At 43.4% G+C, this 19181-nt stretch overlaps 1 protein-coding gene across 1 annotated transcript in view; it reads right to left on the reverse strand.

Annotated features, from left to right (window-relative positions):
* The window catches only part of LOC135222054 (copper homeostasis protein cutC homolog), a 121390-nt gene that overhangs the window by 41216 nt on the left and 60993 nt on the right, over positions 1 to 19181 (reverse strand). The window contains exons 3-4 of the mRNA XM_064260196.1: positions 16515 to 16686; positions 9053 to 9162 (exon numbers count right to left, since the gene is read on the reverse strand). Coding sequence (XP_064116266.1) covers positions 9053 to 9162; positions 16515 to 16686 — 282 coding nt within the window. The remainder of the gene's footprint in view (positions 1 to 9052; positions 9163 to 16514; positions 16687 to 19181) is intronic.

A 19181-nucleotide genomic window follows, 5' to 3' on the forward strand; every position in this document is an offset into this window, starting at 1 on the left:
ATCAGCAGCAGCCCTCCACGCACGCTGGTCCTGCCAGCGAGCGAGGGGGGAGCGTCAGGTCTGCCTCTCCCGTACCTTCAACCTCCTCGGGCTATACCGGGAGGAGCGAGGTACCGAGGAGCGATCACGAGAGGTACGCCGCTCGTGACCCAGCTAGGACGCCGTATGGACCAGGCACGGTTCCAGGACCGACCAGGACATACGCGCAAGTAGCTGAAGGCGACCGTCAGGGGTCTGCCGCTGTTCCTCCTTCTGAAGGAGGAGTATCTCGGGATCTGTTCTTGTTGGAGGGACTGGACGGTCCTACTCCGCAAGACACGGTTACTCCCGAGATACAGAGGAATTTGCAGAAGTCATTAAGCTGATTCGTCAGCATAATGACCTTGCGGAAGGATTGCCGCTCCCACCAGCAGAGCCCACGTCTCTGCTCGAGTCGTTTTGGGGCCCGAGAGGGAACCCCAACCGACGGTGGGTCTGCCGCGATCGGAACTTGCAGATTCTGTCTCGAACCAGAGTCTCTCGTCTCCGGACAAGAAGGCTCTCTCAGTTCTGGCTGGCCGGTCGATCAAGCTACTTCCACCTCCTCTACTGCGACAGCGGGCGTTTCTACGTGTCTTCGGACACCGTATTTGAATACTCCTTCGGTCCTCCTGAGAGGTTTCGACCTCGACGAGGACTGGAATGAGTCGGAGGACGGTATCGGCTCTCTCCTGTCAGGTGTCGATCAGCCCCACCCAGACGACGTTCACAGTGGCGGCAGACCCTTACCTACAGTGAGAGTTCATAACCCTCCGCGGGAAAAACGTTTTCTCTCCCTGACGATACGTTTTCCCAGACTCTGAGAGGCCATCGCCGCAAGGCGATGGCTGTTCCTACTCTTCTCCAACTGCTAGTTTCACTGGGGGGGGGGGGAAGGCGAGCGAGTATCCAATTCCTCCCCCATTCCCTCTCTCCTTACGGTTACGAGGGAAAGGGGAGGGATCCTACAGAGATTTCTCTGTAGGATCCCACGTTCGGGACTGCGCTACCGGGGGGACCTTCGGGTCCTACCTGACGTAAGCCCCGGTCGTTGAGGAGGAATCCTGCCCCATTCTCGATTTCTACGGGAATCGAGAGGACCACCAGCCGATATCGTTTGGCGAATTCGGTGGGGGTTTCGCAGACTGCTTAGAATTCTACGGAATTTCTAACGCATTCAGTGTTCGAGTTTTACGATCTCCAAACACTTAGGCGAGACCACGGTCCAAAGTGAGCGAGACGAGAATCCCCGATATAGACGATAATCGGGAACCTCGCCTATGCTCGAACAATTCCTGGAATTTCTAGCATTGGGAAGAAGACTGCTGCTGAAGAAACTATCTCACAGTAGGCGACCAACCGGGACTAGAGAAGATCAGACGGGAATATCCAGTTTGGCTTGAACTATCGTCTTAGTATTCTGTTCACATTGAAGCTTTCCTTCGAGGAAGACTTCTCCTTCACTCTCTTTGATAGAGATCGAAGGTGGTCGATCTCCAATCCTTATTTTGTTTTCTTGAAGGAAAGAATTTAGGATGGAGATCGTTGTTCAGAATCCTACAAATATACTACGTATATTAACCTCGCGACATGATTCTACTAAGCAGTTGAATTGTCCGAGGGGTAGGCGCATATCCTAGTGAAACTACGGATTGCGACTTATAAGAGAAGTATTCTAATTGAAGCTGCAACTCCGGGTTGCCTGCAACCTCCCAGGAGTTTTCAGTTTCAATTTTATATACTTATGGTTTTTGTCACGACAACACCATTTCAACTGTTATATTTACCGAAATTCGTTTCGCCTAAATATAATTGCTCGAGCATATCTTTTATGCTCGGTAGTTCTAGCCGAACGCATTCCTTCGTGAATAATGGATTACCTGGCAACTCAGGATGACGAGTCAGCGAGAGCTCAGGCTCAACTACTGCGTATTGAACTGCCTGATAGCAGCTCAGTATCAGCTGGGCCTCCGATATGCACGGTCATGTATGTCTCTCTCTGCCCTGCTTTGATTGACTACCGAACCGTATCTCTGCCCAACAATCATGGACTTAGGTCTCTGATTAACGGGGATTCTCGCATAAGAAGGACCCATCTACTGCTGTGACGCTAGATTCCATCGCCTTCGACATTGCGAGAATTTTCAACAGAGATATCTCTTGGACTCTTTCATCTTTCTGTTTACCGCACGGTAACAGAAGTCTGTACAAGTCTCCCGCTGCATCGCACTGCGATAATGCGAATGATTTTGCAGACATCTGAGTTTGTCTTCAAAATATCTCGTATTCGTAGTATACAATTGTTCATTGTTCAACCCGAATTACGAGATGTCGTCAGAAGACATTGCCACTCTCCGACCTGACAGCTCTACTTCAAATGTTCAGCCCATGAGAAGCAGTTCTTCAGGCGGCTTTCCCCTGTGTTTTCATTACTGAAGAACGCCCCGCTTTCATTGCAACTACGACTTCTCACCGGACAGGCAATGAAATAGCGGTTAGCGTTTTCAGTCATTTGTAAGCACAGGTTATGAATCTTGAGAATCCTTCTCTCGATTCGTCTGTGAAGACGTAGGTTGCATTCAATATCTACCTTCGTCTTCAACGGTACATAGTGTTGTTTCTCCTTAGCTGAGATTCAACAACCATGAGATGTTTTACCTTCAGGGACCTCGGTCTCTAGAAGGCAATTGACTTTCGCCTGTTGGGCACATGCCTTAAGAGAATCATCACCTCGCTGTCCGGCATTGGTGACAAACAAATACATTATTTGTTTGGTCTCTCGGCATAACCCTTTAAAGGCGAAGGTCACGTGACTTACTCGGATGCTTTGACAACTTGCCTCCTACCGAACAGCAGTCAGTCGGCAGCTGTCAGAACGGCCGAGTCAGTTACGAACTACGCTGTTGACTTAGTTCGGTTGTTACAGAGCAATCATTACTTCGTTTAATAGCTTGTCACAGTACCCATACCATTGACACCCACCATGGAGTGTCGGTGTCCTATCCACTACTGAGAACTTCGCTGCATGGGGATAGGATGGATGCGAGAGACTTCGTTGCTAACGGACAGACCGGTATGGGTACTGGACATCACCGAAGTAGAGAAGAGGGATAGGTCATGCGACTATTTCCTTCTTTTCCTCTGAGGAACTGCATGGACTTCTCCTGCGAAGTCAAGCATCCAGGGGATGGGGATCCGTGACGCTCGATTTCGTACCGAACTTCGTAGCGAAGACTCAGACCCTTCGGTCCCTGACGATTGGTTCGAGTCGTTCACAATCCCCTCCCTAATGGACTTCACCGCCTTCGATGCGAAGGAGATGCTGCCTTGTCCGCAAGAACTTCTCCTTGGCGCAGGTACTGAAGGCAGGGGTCTGGTCCAACCAGACCACATGCCCTTCCTTCTACCTTCGGGATATTGCCCACAGGTCCTTGGATCTTTTTTCCTTGGGACCCGTGGTGGCTGCTCAACACGTTGTGTAGCGAACCCAGACCCTCGCAGCTGAACAGCATCGAGTCCTGGTGACCGTAAGAATGGATGGTGAATGAGAGTGTGACTGGCTCCTCTTCCCATCTTTTTCTTCCCCTCACCTGTGGTTAGAGGGACACGGTCGTCACCTGCTGGATAAGGACAAGATGCAGGTGAGGCTACTTACAGAGCCCCATCCTATCCCTTTCACTAGGGATAGGAGCGTATATCCACCACTTCCTCCAACAATGGGGGAAGGGGAGGAAGTGGTGCCAGCTTGAGACAACCCATACTTTATGTTGCCTCTTGCAAACAGGAACAAGTTCTTGCTTGCTGGTACGAAGAGATACGCTTGCCTCTCTCTTAGTACTCGGCCCAGAGGTCTGACCATTGATCCTGCGTGCACACCCCGATCAAGTCGACAGAGGTTACTTGGATCCCTCCCTCGCTCTTACGACCAGGGAGGCATTCCAGGGATGGACGAACACCAGTCTGTTCATCAAAAGACTCAGATTCCTCCCACCAAGAAGTGAGTCTTCCTATTGTTAAAGGACCGAGGGTTTGTATTACGTATCGGAACAAATGACAATTTGTCGAAAATTGCATTTTTCCTAACTATACAAAACCTGAGGTCCTTTACATATAGTCCTCCTCATGCCACCCCTCACTCTGCGTATTTTGCATGGGCCAAAAGCAAAGTGATTTGTTTACCTCCCAGTCGCGCGGGCGCGCACTGTCGGACAAGCAGTTAACTACCGTCTCCCCCTTGTTCGAAGCTTCGACCGTTCCAGCTGCCGCTAGCTAATTCCTATTGTTAAAGGACCTCAGGTTTGTATAGTTAGGAAAAATGCAATTTTCGACAAATTGTCATTTTTTGTCTCTCGGGTGCCGACTGGACGTATTTTACGTCGACATACAAAAGTTTTTTTAAAAATCCGCGGAAAAATACTTTTAGGCCTACCCAGCCGAAAAACTCTTGAATCACGCGCCTTGGGGGATGCTGGGAGTTCACGGATCAAGGTGTTTGTTTTGTTTACAATCGTTACGCAGGCGCGCAAGCGCGAATTTCTTTCTTGCCGCACTAAAAAGTATCTGTGACACATCTTGGAAATTATTTCGTCACTTTGACATAATTTTTTTACCATTTTAAATTAGCCGTTACATGGAGTATTATATATGAAAATGTGCGCATTTTTATGTAGAATACGACAACAAAATACTCATGATTGTAGCTTTTATCAGTTTTGAGATATTTTCATATAAATAACGATAAGTGCCAAAATTTCAACCTTCGGTCAAATTTGGACTCTACCGAAATGGTCGAAAACGCAATTGCAAGCTAAAAACTCTTATATTTTAGTAATATTCAATAATTTAACTTAATTTTGCAACTAATTGGAAGTCTCTAGCACAATATTTCGATTTATGGTGAATTTATGAAAAACCTTTTTCCTTACGTCCGCGCGGTAACTCTTCCGAAAAAAATCATACATGCGATTGTGTAATGTTTGCACCATTTTAAATTAGCCTTTACATAGATTTTTTATATATGAAAATGTGTGCATTTCATGCACAATCAACTAAAACACACCCTGGTGTAGCTTTTATCTATTTGAAATATTTTCATATAAAAATGACAAGTGACAAATTTTGTCAACCTTCGGTCAATTTTGACTCTACCGAAATGGTAAAAAAACGCAATTGTAAGCTAAAACGCTTATATTCTAGTAATATTCAAGCATTTACCTTCATTTTGCAACAAATTGGAAGTCTCTAGCACAATATTTCGATTTATGGTGAATTTATGAAAAAAATAACATTTTCTTTACGTCCGCGCGGTAGCTCTTCCGAAAAAATCATACGTGTGATTGTGGTAATGTTTGCACCATTTTAAATTAGCCGTTACATAAAGTTTTATATATGAAAATGTGCGCAATTTCATGTATAATACCAACAAAAAATAGTTGAAGGTTGTAGCCTTTTCTTATTTTTTGAAATATTTGCATATAAATCGACGATAAATAGAAAAAAACCAAAAAACCCGTCTCGGTCAAATTTGCGACCTCTTACCAAAATGGTGTCGAAAAACGCAATTGTAAGATAAAACTTTTACAGTCTAGAATATTCAGTCATTTATCTTCATCGTGAAACAAATTCAAAGTCTCTAGCACAATATTTAAATTTATGGTCAATTTTTAAAAAACTTTCCTTCCCTCCGCGCGCGGATTCTCCGCCACAAATCTCCGAAATGCATAAGTCCCATTCTCGGAATATTTGCTCGTTTCATATTAGCATTTCATAGAGTTTTCTATATATGAAAATGTGCGCAATTTCATGTAGAATAAAACACCCCGAAAAATATTTGAAAGAAAGTTGTAGCTTCTTCCTTATTTTTGAAATAATTGCATATAAAAAAATATATATAAAAAAAACAATTCGACATTTGGTCAACTTTAACTCGTCAGATATGGTCGAAAACTGCATTTGTAAGCTAATATTCTTACAGTATAGTAATATTCAATCATTTGCCTCTTCATTTTGAAAGAAATTGGAAGTCTCTAGGACAATATTTAGATTTATGGTGAATTTTTGAAAAAATATTGTTTACGTCCGCTAAAGCGTTAACGAATTCATGTATTATTTTGTGATAATATTTTCTCTGTGTTGCTTTTATCGTTTTACAACTGTGTTTATATACCAAAATGGTTGCAATTTAGTGTACATTACAACGAAAAAAAAAGTAACTTGTTACCTTTAACCGTTTTGCGCACAGCGCGATTTGAATACAATTATATATGAAATTTCGTTTTTGCGCTCTCATATATCGCATTATTTATATATGATAGATAATTTTTTTCATTTCTGATGGTTGCATACTAAACTTCAGGCAATGACAAAAAAAGGAGCCAAAAATTAACTCTTAATCTTCAAAAGTAAGAGCGCTGTGATTTTTTGAAAAAAATATTTTTTCCGCTTCCGCGCTCACTCTGAAACGTCTCCGGCACACGGGAGACATTTTTTTTTTTACCGCTTCGGCGTTTAAGGGCTAAAATAAGATAACAATAAAATGTAACTCACCAAAACACTAAAAGAATACTTATCCAAAATGAAGTGGACAGTTCTAATGATAAGGTAAAAAGGTTTTCTTAATATAGTACAGAAACTACAACAGCAAGGAACTAAAAAGTACCTTCTGCCATTAAAGGGAAAGCACTCCTCAACAAATTTAATAAAAGACAAAATGATTTTGTTTATTTGTTTGTATGGTGTTTTTACGTTGCATGGAACCAGTGGTTATCCAGCAATGGGACCAATGGCTATTTATGTGACTTCCACGTCGAGAGTGAACTTCTATCACTAGAAATACACATCTCTAACCCCTCAGTGAAATGCCCGAGAGGACAAAAGGATGCACTAAATCATTGCAATGGCATTCATAAGACAGTCTACTGGAAAAACCTGGGTCTTGTCTTAGAGTAGACCTAAAAGGAGCTGCTGACTGCATGGTAGTTAATTTTAAATCAAGGGAGTTGTGTTAAAACAACATCTGGCTATGGAAATACGGACCTGTTACCAATTTTGTGCACTTTTGACAATAACTCACAATACATACGTACAACCAAAATATCAGAAACCATCACATGTACATTCCTTCCATCACAGCTTACTGCATTAACAGTTACGAAGTAAAAAGAAAATATCTGTATGATGAAAAAGAAGGTTGTCTTAACAGAAACACTCAAAACTGTCCAGCTACATTGCATTTCACAGATGAGCTGGTAATACAGAAGGCATCATGTACAATGTAAAGAAGACACATCTCAAAGAAATTTGTGACAAATATAATCTTGATATACATACTAGCAAAATGGCTACAAATTTAGATAAAGCAAAATGATCACTATTTAGAGAAATAAATGATCTTATGCATCACTTTCTTATGTAGCAAACTTCATGAGAACAATAATAACTTGCAGATTGCTCTGCCATGTGGCATTTCAATTCTTAATTTGTCACTACTGAAGCTGTGCTGTTCAATGTATACATCCAAGTGAAACTGTTCACTTTTCTCATTCAGTATTAAATTGCATAAAGTTTTGTGTTTGCACAATGCAGTACTGTTTTATCATTTGGCATTATCATGGTGAAATTAACAAAACTAACAATTTCATTATTATTATTAATAGGGCTTAGTTTTTCCAGACATCTGAGTCTTAAGTAGACTCTTCTCGGGCTGGTTCTCCTGAGGAAAAAAATACTTTATTTAAGAAACCAGTTTTATTTTAAAAATTTATGATGTTGGTAATTGAAAAATCTTTGCTTTCAGTAAAAACATTTTTCATTTTTGAATTCTGTAGATAAATTGATTTTTGTTGGGTCCAATTTGGGCATTCAACATGTAAATGTTGCACTGTCATGGGTGCTTGACATCTATTACACTTCATTGGGTCAGCATGCGGTGCTGACATCAAGTGACCATGTGAGAATCTTGTGTGTCCTATACGAAGCCTTGTTAGGATTGCCTCTTTTAATCTTTCTTTTTGTGAAGATGTGATTATACACATCTGATGTTCATAAAGTGCATCTCTGTGCTACTATCATACGTTATTATTGTGAATAGATGCCGAACAGCCTAACACAGGTTTAAGGCCAAAGTACAATTGCCTGTGTCAGCTTGCTGCTGTACTCTGTGCATAAAGCTCAGTTATAGAGATGAGTTTCTAGTTTAAGTACAGTTTCAAATTTTCTTCTCACTAGTTCCCTAGTACATATTAAGTTACCATTCACTTCATCTCTGTGCTAACAATACCAGGACTTGATGTACTGCAAACTGTTTGAATAATGAACTGTTATTACTAAAGACTATAAATGAGAATCCCATGATACAGCAGTACACACCTTACATATATCTAAGGGGAGTTTTTGCTATTCATGTGTACCATTCTGATATGACAAACTCCAATGAACTAGAAAATAATCAGTTTATTGAACTTCAAAATTTAAACAACACAAAATACCCGTGAAAAAGTACCTCAACAATGAAGAAAAATTGCAAGAAATGAATAAGCAAGTCTTCATAGAGGTTACCCCATACAGGTGTCTTGCCAAGAAGACTACAGACATTATCAAAGGTATTATATAACAGCATCTGTCCAGGTCTTAATTCCACTTGGCTTCCAAACATTAAAATTTGTCTACTTAAGGAGTATGAAAAAATTTCCTTGGCCCCACTGTCAGAAATTCAACTCAGTTATCTAGTCTAGCACTGTGCATATTATATCCAAATAATTTCTCTAGAAATGTGGATAGGTGGTATGCCATCATACATAAAATCAAAGTGAAGTATGGTGTGAGGTAAGAAAATGGTTTTGTTTCTTAATCTCTCTGCTATCTGATATTGTTGATGCCAATTCTGTTAACAGATATACATACCTAATAATGTTTCTTGCACTTAACCTTCCAGTTCAGATTTTGAATAAGAAACAGACATAATCACAAGTACTGTACTTCAGCAAACAGTATTTATAATAAAGTGACTTTACAAAGCATTTTAAACTTTTCTTACCTCGTGAGAATTCGTTTATATCCTAAATTTATCACTGTTTCAAGTCCAGCCAACTGATCAGGGATAAGATCAAAAGCCCTATGAAATGTGCATGGAAGGCCATCAGCAGCCTACAAAAAGATAAAGAAAACCAACTAAGAATCCTGTCCTTAATAAAAACGAGTATGAGTATCATGAGTAATAAAGTACAAAAAACATAAAATCATATAGCTACTTACTCTTGCAACAAATTTTTCCCTACTGTTTCCGATATGCTGCTATTAAGTTTGCATATATTATGCAAAGATATTATGACAATAAAAAGTTATTTGAAAATTTTGAACTAATTTCTAAGTACTGTCCATAGCAGCATCATTAAGATATCAAATATTAAAGAAAAAGTTAACTCTTCCAAGAAGCCACAACAGAATTAAGACTGCTAGTGATGAAAATGATATTGTTAAGATACAATAAAGTTTTGTACATACTTACCTGGCAGATATATACTTAGCTATAGACTCGGTCGTCCCGACAGAATTTCAAAACTCGCGGGGGCACCGCGACAGGTAGGTCAGGTGATCACCATTCCCCCGCCGAAACCTGGGTGGCGGGGTCTGCTGGGTTTGGCGGGTCTTTGGAACTATTCCCGTTTTCTAAGCCATAATTTCTCTTCCACCTGTCTCCTGAGGGGAGGCTGGGTGGGCCATTAATCGTATATAATCTGCCAGGTAAGTATGTACAAAAGTCTTTTATTGTATCTTAACAATATCATTTTTGTACAAGTAACTTACCCAGCAGATATATACTTAGCTGATTGGCACCCTTGGTGGCGGGCAAGAGACAGCTAAAAACAAAATAATACTTAAACTAAATACATTAAAAAACAGGGAAAAAACAACCTATGTTCTTGGATAACATAATCCATAGTTCCTCTACCTTATGGGCTGAAGACTTCATGACTACTGTCGATGAGTCTGCTTGCCTCAAGAGCTTTCAACGAGGAATGAACCTATGGTTGAATAACTCTTTGGATCGTGTCAATGGGGGCTAGCCCGCTTACGCGACAGAGCCTATACTGGATCGTACCAATGGGGGCTGACCCACTTACATGGTAGAGCCTTGACCTTTTGTCATATCAATGGAGACTCGCCCTCTTACATGACAGAGTTAAGGTTATAAAACAAATCACAAAGAGCACTGAAGCCAATCCCGATCACCTGACCATGTTAGTCTTGTTACAATCTATGAATTGTAAGAGGGTCCTATTCCCTCTGACAATTAACCAATAAAAACAACCACCAATAAACAGTAATTTAAGCCTTAAACTAAATAGGAAGGATTAGCCTCAGCCCCTTCTCCCAGCACTGAATTCGCCGAAACATACGCCCAGAGCAAAGCACTTTTCGTACGAAATTTTAACGTCTCTTAGGTAATTCGAGGCGAACACCGAATTACATCTCCAAAATGTCGATTCTATAAGAGTCTGAAGCGACCATGTTTTGTGAAATGCCATAGACCGTAGCTATGGCTCTCACTCATGAGCTCTCACTCTGAGAACCTTGAAATGCTCTTCTTCGCATTTAAGGTGAGCTTCCCTTATTACATCTTTTATGAAGAATGTAAGGGCGTTCTTAGAAATCGCTCTTTTTTTCGGATCTCTTACAGAGCACCAAAGACTTTCATCTGTACCTTTCAGCAACTTCTTCTTCTCCAGGTAGAACTTGAGTGCCCTGACTGGACACAAAGTCCTTTCTAGTTCTCTCCTGTTAATGAAGATATTCCTTTTATCTCAAAGCTTCTTGGCCAGGCTTTGAGGGATTTTCATTTTCGCTAGAAAAAATGGTTGAAAGGAGCAAATCGCTGAATCCTTCTTAAACCCCACTTTACCTTCCAAAGCTTGCAACTCGCTCACTCTCTTGGCTGTTGCTAACGCAAAAAGGAATAAAGACTTTCTTGTTAAGTCTCTAAACGAAGCTGCGTGGAGAAGGTACAAATTTCTCCGACATTAGGAACTTGAGGACCACATCCAAGTTCCAGCTAGGCTTCTTGATTACATGTTCTTTCGTGGTCTCAAAAGACCTTATAAGGTCATGAAGATCTTTATTGTTTGTCAGATCTATTCCTCTATGTCGAAAAACTGAGGCCAGCATCTTCTGTAACCCTTCACTGTTGAAACTGCCAGGTTGACAGTCTTTTCTCAAATATAGGAGAAAATCTGCTATTTCAGTTACAGAGGTACTGAAGGAGGATATTTTCTTTTCCTTACACATCTTCTAAACAACTCCCACTTCGACTGATAATATTTAGAAGTGGAGACTCTTCTGGCTCTTGCAATAGCCTTCGCCACATTTCTCGTGAAAAGCCCCTTGCTCTGACAAGTCCTTCGACAGTCTGAAGGCGGTCAGACTTAGAGCGGGGAGGTTTTTGTGAAACCTGTCGAAGTTGGGGTTGTTTGAGAAGATCGTTCCTTAGTGGAAGCGATCTTGGAAATCCACTAACCACTCCAGCACCTCTGTGAAACCAATCGAGAGCCGGCCAGAAGGGAGCGATGAGGGTCATTCTTGTTCCTTCCGAGCAAGCGAAAACTTCCTCAAACACTTCTCCTACTATCTTGAAAGGAGGGAAGGCGTAAGCGTCCAAGCCGTCCAACTTAGCAGAAAGCTGTCTACTGCTACTGCTTGAGGATCCGAGATCGGGGAGCAATAGGTTTTCTAACATGTGATTCTTGTTGGTCGCGAACAGGTCTATATTGGGCCTTCCCCACAGATGCCAAAGTTGTTGGCAAATCTGAGGATTGAGAGTCCATTCCGTGGGTAGGACTTGTTCTTTTCTGCTTAACAGATCTGCCCGGGACATTTTTCTCTCCCTGCACAAACCTTGTGAGGAGAGAGATCTTCCTTTCCTGTGCCCAAATCAGGCAGATCCTTTGCTGATTTGTACAGGGAAAAGGAATGCGTCCCCCCTTGTTTCTTTATATAAGCGAGGGCTGTTTGTGTTGTCCGAGTGAATCTGAATCCCCCAGACCTGAGACCTGTTCCTCGAAACTGAACCAAAGCTAGATGAATGGCTGGTTAGCTCTTTCTTGTTTATGTGCCAGGACACTTGTTCTCCTTCCCAAATGCCTGACACCTCTTGCGAACCTAGGGTCGCTCCCCACCTGAATCTGAGGCGTCTGCAAACAACGCTAGGCGAGGGTGGTTCTGTAAGCGAAGGGAGATTCCTTTGCTTAGTTTTCTGTGGATCTAAACCACAACGGATATTCTCCTTGATCCGTTTCGAGATTGGAAAAGTCTCTCCCAGATTGTTGGACTTCCAATCCCACTTCTCCTTCAGATAAAATTGAAGGGTCGTAGGTGAAGTCTTCCTAAGGAAACGAACTGTTCCATCGAGGAGAGGGTCCCCAGCAAAGCTCATCCATTCCCTCGCGGAACAATGTTCTTTCCTTAAGAAGACTGACACCTTTTCTAGGCAGCGTTCTTCCTCCTTTCCGCGAAGGATACGCTAGAAAATCCCGAGAATCCATCTGAATCCCAGATAGACAAATACTTTGCTGGGGAGTCAGCATGGATTTCTCGTGATTTACTAAAAGTCCTAAGGACTTTGTCAACTTAGAGTAACTAATAGGTCCTCCAGACATTTTTTCTCCGATTGGGCTCTATTAGCCAATCGTCCAGATATAACGATATCTGATCCCTTCCAGATGTAGCCAATAAGCTACATTCTTCATGATGTCCGTAAACACTTGAGGGCAGTCGAAAGTCCGAAGCACATCGCTCGGAACTGGAACACTTTCCCTTGGAACATGAACCTCAGATACTTCCTTGCTGCCGGATGAATTGGCACATGGAAAATAGCATCCTGAAGGTCCAGGGAACACCATCCAGTCCCCTGGACGAAGAGCAGATAGAACAGAGGAAGACGTCTCCATTGAAACTTCTTCTTCAAGACAAAGAAATTCAGGGCACTGACGTCTAGAACTGGTCTCCATCCCCCCGATGCTTTCGGTACCAGGAATAGCCGATTGTAGAATCCTGGAGACTGGAGATCTTGAACCAGTTTCTACCGCTTCTTTGGAAATCATCTGTTCCATGCTTGCAACATAGCAAGCTTTCGGACCGGATCGAGTATCTTGCGGTCAACTCCCTTGGAGTTGTCGTCAAGGGAGGATTTTTCCCTGAAGGGGATCAAGTACCTTTTTTCAGGATAGAGAGGGACCAGGAGTCCGCTCCCTTCTGGCGCCCAGCCCACTTTGGCAAAGTGGAGTGAGCCTGGCGCCTACTTTCGTCTGGAGGACTTCCTGTTCATCTAGACTTCCCGAAGGACCTTCTAGATGGTCTACTCTTTCTCTCTGGTCTTCTACCTCTAAGAGGGGTCTAGAAGAGGGAGGCCCTCGAAAGGGCTCTGAACAAAGAGGGAGGGTCTCTCTTTCTTCTCCTTAAAGGCACTGCCGGCCTAAACTTCTTGGCTGAGTGCGTGAGGAGATCTTGAGTTGCCTTCTCCGTAAGAGATTTCGACACCTCTCTAAACCGTCTTTCTTGTGGAAAAAGGCGGGGTGCGGGGATAAAGGAGCAAAAAATAAGAGATGTCCTTTGCATGGGTGATACTGCTCTTGCTAAGAAAGAGCTAAAGACAGATCTCTTCTTCAATACTCCGTTCCAAAAAGAGAGGCAACTTCCACAGAACCGTCCATGACCGCTCGGTCCAGGCAAGCCAGGACGCTCGAAAAGTTCCTCCATGGAAACAAAGTCAGTGTCCTGAGCTCTCTTTCGCTAATGCTCCTAAAGCCCAGTCCATAAAGTTGAAGACTTCTAGGGTTTTAAAGAGGCCCTTTAGAAGGTGGTCCAGCTCACACATGCCCCAAGTCGCCTAGCAGACAGCAACGACTTCCTCCTAGCAGAGTCCACTAAGGAAGCAAAATCCGCATCCCGCGGAAGAAGGCAGACCTAACCCCAATCGGCTCTTTGGTCTCGTACCACCTTCCTGGTTTTGCCTGTTAACTTGGAAGGAGGGCAGGGAAAAAAAGGAAAAAAACTGTCTTGCCCGCTTCCCTTCTGGAAGTCAACCACTCTGAAAAAGGTTTTTAATGCCTTTTTCATACAAAGAGCGGGGGGCGCTTATCTTAACGAAGGAAGACGATTTGAGAGCTTTAGTGCTGGACATCAACGATCCTGGTGAAGGAGGTCCGCAGGATGAAGGGAGTCTCGAACTCCTTTAGTAGCAAAGAGAAAGTCTCTTGTAGTCCGAAACTGCTACACTACAGGCTCTTCGTCTTCCGATACCTGGTCCAAACTGATCTACAGAAGGAGATCGTTTTGGAGTGATCTGGCTCTTCCCGGGAGAAGAACTCCTCCTTTCCCGAGAAGGGGCGAGCGCGGAACATTAGCACTCCTATACGAAGAGTGAGGCTCCTGTCTGTCGGAAACACTCTTGTGCCTACTAGACTCTTGTTGTCTAGGTTCGTCGGGTTCGTGGCGCTTGCTAGGCTCCTGGCGTCCTGATTCAGGGCGCTTGAAAAGATCCCGCGTCCTGATTCCTGACGCTTAACAGGCTCTTGGCGCCCTAACACTTGACGCCTAACGTACTCCTGGCGTCCTGTTTTCTGGCGTCCTAACTCCTGACGCCCTGACTCCTGGCGCCCTGACTCCTGGCGCCCTGACTCCTGGCGCCCTGACTCATGGCGTCCTGGCTCATAGCGTCCTGATTCCTGTGTTCTAAGAGGTCTTGACGCCCTTAACTTGCGTCTTGCTATTGCCTCTTTGCGCCTGTCTGGCTCCTGGTCCTGAAGACCCAAGGGATCCTGATACCTAAATCGGTTTTCCGGTTCCTTGCACCTAAACGATCGAGACTTCTGCTCGATTCGCTGCGTCTAAGAGGGCGCTTCGGGGAAGACAGCCTATTAGGGCGAAAGGGCTCTTCTCTCAGGAGAACAACTCCTATCAGACGAGTCTCTCGACGAAGGCGATAAACGCCCTGGAGATCGTGAGAGTTCTCTCCTATACGAAGCAGGACGCTTAGCGGAACTCTTAACAGGGAGCGAGAACATCCTTCCTCCTTGTAGAGTCCTTAGCAAAAGAGCCTACGAGCGAAGCTAACTGCTCTTGCAGATTGACCAAAACTTCTTGGTAGGATCCTGAAGAGCAGGATCCTCTTGTCTCGTCTTCTTAGGTCCCGAAGGCCAATCCTCGGGAAAAACGCTCTGGGCTGGAGTCAGCCGCGTCTCCTTTAGGCGCCTTCCAGGCTCTCTTCAAAGGGCGCGAAAGGGAGGCCGAACTCCATCCTCGTTTAGGAGAGGAAGAGTCGTGAGGCCGAAAAAACACTCCTTTAGGACGCCTTTTCTACGGCAATCCGAGGCAGCCTGGGACTTAACAACAGGATCTTGCCGAAGGGACGCCTGACCGTTGGGGATGTTCTGCATCCTCCCTGCGGCTTTCGACATTCCTCCTCCCCTGGTCCTGGGAGTTTTGGAAGAGGTCTAGGCCTAGGAGCAATGAGGAACCGGTCAGACGCCCCCCTCCACTGCACTGGGGACACTGCACAAATCACTATCACCACTCTTACCTTGGTTTAGAGCTCGTAGCTGAGCTTGAAGTTTCTTAATTGAAGCTTTTACATTTTCCTCTCTGACGAAGAATCTTTGGATTCAGAACAGGGAGAAGCAGCTGAGGCTAAGGGAAAATTGTTAGAAGGAGAGTTAATTTCTTGTTCTAAGGAGCAAGATCTACTAGATGACCTAGCTGAAGCCTTTCTCACTCTATCTCTCTCAAGCTTCCTAACATATGATGATAATTCCATTCCATTCAAGCTCCGTAAGTTCTCGCATTCCAACACAGGTTCTCGCATTCCACAACAAAGGTTGTTATAAAAGAACATTCATTCTCTGCATTTAGTGCAAATACTATGAGGTCCAATTGCCGATTTAGGCAGCCTAACCTTACAGTCTTCCCTACTGCAAACTCTAAACATAGGTGAAGCCTTAGCGTCAGACATCGTGAAAGAGTAGTCAAAACCAAAGTCGAAAAACAGTCCACAATAAGCGTATGCCAAGCCAGAGAAAAAAAACAGAATACGTCACCAAAAAACCAATCCAAATTCTCGGCAAACGAGTTGAAATCCAAGATGGAGGAACGAACAATAGGTGTTGTCCGTTCAACCGACAGAGAAATTATGGCTTAGAAAACGGGAATAGTTCCAGACCCCGCCACCCAGCGGCGGGAATGGTGGATCACCTGACCTACCTGTCGCGTGTGCCGCGAGTTTTGAAATTCTGTCGGGACGACCGAGTCTATAGCTAAGTATATATCTGCTGGGTAAGTTACTTGTACAAAAACAGCAGCTACATAGAAAAACCTCAAAACAAATGACACTGTAGAGAACTGCCTCTCCCTTTCAGCTACAAGAATTGATCATTAAAACTTATCTGAGCTACACTTTGCTACAAACTACTTAAAAATCTTATTTTACTTGCATCTCCATCACTGCTTACCTCTTGCACAGATCTAGAGAGTTCCACATCAATTGTTTGATCAGACTTGAGAGCACCAAAAACTATGCCATCTGCACCAGCTTTTACCAGAGCTTTAGTGTCACTTATAATAATTTCTTTTTCTTCTTGTGAGAAAGTCATAGGTCCCCCACGAGGACGAACCATGCAAAACCTAGAACAGGAAAAGAATAATCACATTACAAACAAAATTTCCCTACTGAAAATAACTAATTTGAATACAGAGTGTGTGGGCACAACTTTATATTAGGGGTACTGCCTACAGTTTTCCATAAGTGATGGACTGCAGGCAGAACTGAACTTTTTTTTCTTTTTTATTCTGCAGCATCCTTCTGCCCAAGCCTCATTATTTGTTAAATTCTACTTTTATCTCTTACTTTTCACCTCTTTTTGCCTTGAACTGTCAATTCAGCAAGTTTCTACTTACCCAATTTCTACTTTTCATTTATGAATAAATCTTTCAAGTGACCCCTAAAACACTATAAATGGGACTTAGTTGTCTGGCTAAATTACTCTGTAGTGAATGAAAAGCTTGTCATCATATGAAATTAGCCCTTAAAATTTTCCTGTGACAGGCAAACACACATATACAGTGCAAGGTAAAAAAAAGTTCTCTAGATCACAATGATATTGTTAAACTACAATAAAGTTTTGTACATACTTACCTGGCAGATATATACTTAGCTATAGTCTCCGACGTTCCGACAGAATTTCAAATCTCGCGGCACACGCGACAGGTAGGTCAGGTGGTCTACCTTACCCGCCGCTGGGTGGCGGGCGTATGAACCAATCTATCTCTCCAGCCAGATTTTTTTTCTTTCACCTGTCTCCTGAGGGGAGGCTGGGTGGGCCATTAGACGTATATATCTGCCAGGTAAGTATGTACAAAACTTTATTGTAGTTTAACAATATCATTTTTGTTACATGAACTTCCCTGCCAGATATATAATTCAGCTGATTGGAACACCCTGGTGGAGGGTAAGAGACAGCTAAAGTAATAAGGAGAGATAAGAAACAACTGATGTTGTAGGATATAAATAAGCTTGGTTCTTACCTGTTCAGGCAGAAGACTTCATTGATACTGTCTCTGAGTCTGCGTTGCCTGGAGAGCTACAGCTAGGACGTGACCTGATGCTGAAAGACTCTCGGATCTACCACTGGGATATATGATCCCTTTGTGTGGTAGAATCCAAGTCGGATCCTGTTAAAGGGAGTTCGTCCCTATCTTAACAGGTCCTAACCACTACTACTGCAAGGAGCCACACTCATCAGACCACCTAACCAAACTACTAAAGATTAGTATTACGACCTAAAGAGATGCCTGCATGCATCCTCTTTAAGGAACAACAACAATAAATACAATGGGGGGAAAAATTTATACTACTAAAACAGGATGAGTTCCAAGCTCCCTGCCCCAGCACTGAATCCGCAGATACGTACGGGCCCAAGGGCGAAGCATTTTTCGTAAGTGATTCTCACATCACGTAAGTAGTGGTTCGCGAACACTGACTGACATCTCCAGAATGTTGTCTCCATCAGATTTCGCACGGACATATTCTTGTTGAAAGCAAGAGAAGTTGCTATGGCTCTTACTTCGTGTGCTTTCACTTTAAGAAGCCTAAGATGTTCTTCTCTGCAGGATCCGTGTGCTTCTTTGATGAGGCTTCTCAAGAAGAAGGACAATGCGTTCTTCGACAATGGACGAGTAGGCTCTTTTTTACTGAACACCACAGGACCTCTCGGTTGGCTTTCAGTTGCTCTTTCTTCTAAGGTAGTATTTCACCATTCTCACTGGGCAAAGAGTTCTCTCGGGTTCTTCTCCTACCAAAGAAAGATAACCCCACGAATCTCGAAGTCTTGGGCCATGGACTTGATGGGTTCTCATTCTTTGCAAGAAAACCAGGAAGAAAGAGCAAATGAGAGAGTCCTCCTTAAAACCCACATTACCATCAATCGCCTGAAGCTCACTCACTCTTCTGGCGGAAGCTAGAGCCATCAAAAACAGAGGTCTTCCTGGTAAGGTCTCTGAATGAGGCTGAATTAGGGGTTCAAACCTAGAGGACCCAAGGAATTGAAGGACTATCATCCATTCCGCTAGGTGTCTTAGGAGACTGCATTTTCGTTGTATCAAAAGACCTAATAAGGTCCTGTAGGTCCTTATCTTCCGATAAGTTGAGGCCCCTGTGCCTGAAGACATTCGCCAACATACTACGATAGCCTTTAATCGTCGAAACGACTAAGCCACATTCTTGTCTTAAGAATTAAAAAGAAGTCTGCAATTTGATTCACAGATGTACTGGAAGAGGAAACGTTATTCCTCTTGCACCATCTTCTGAAGACATCCCACTTCGACTGGTACACTCGTAAGGTGGAAGACCTCCTCGCTTCTAGCGATTGCCTTAGCAGCTGCTGACGAAAAGCCTTTCGCTCTGGACCAGTCTGGAAGCCAGTCAGACTGAGAGCGGGGAGGTTTTTGTGGTACCTGTCGAAGTGGGGCTGTTCTGAGTAGATCGCTCCTTAGAGGAAGCGATCTTGGAAAATCCACTAGCCATTCCAGCACCTCTGTGAACCAATCTTGTGCTGGCCAAAAAGGGAGCTATCAAAGTCATCCTCGCGGAATCTGACTCTGCGAACTTTTTTAAAGTCAAC

The sequence above is a fragment of the Macrobrachium nipponense genome, chromosome 3 (genome assembly GCF_015104395.2).
Source record: "Macrobrachium nipponense isolate FS-2020 chromosome 3, ASM1510439v2, whole genome shotgun sequence".
NCBI classification, from domain to species: Eukaryota; Metazoa; Arthropoda; class Malacostraca; order Decapoda; family Palaemonidae; genus Macrobrachium; species Macrobrachium nipponense.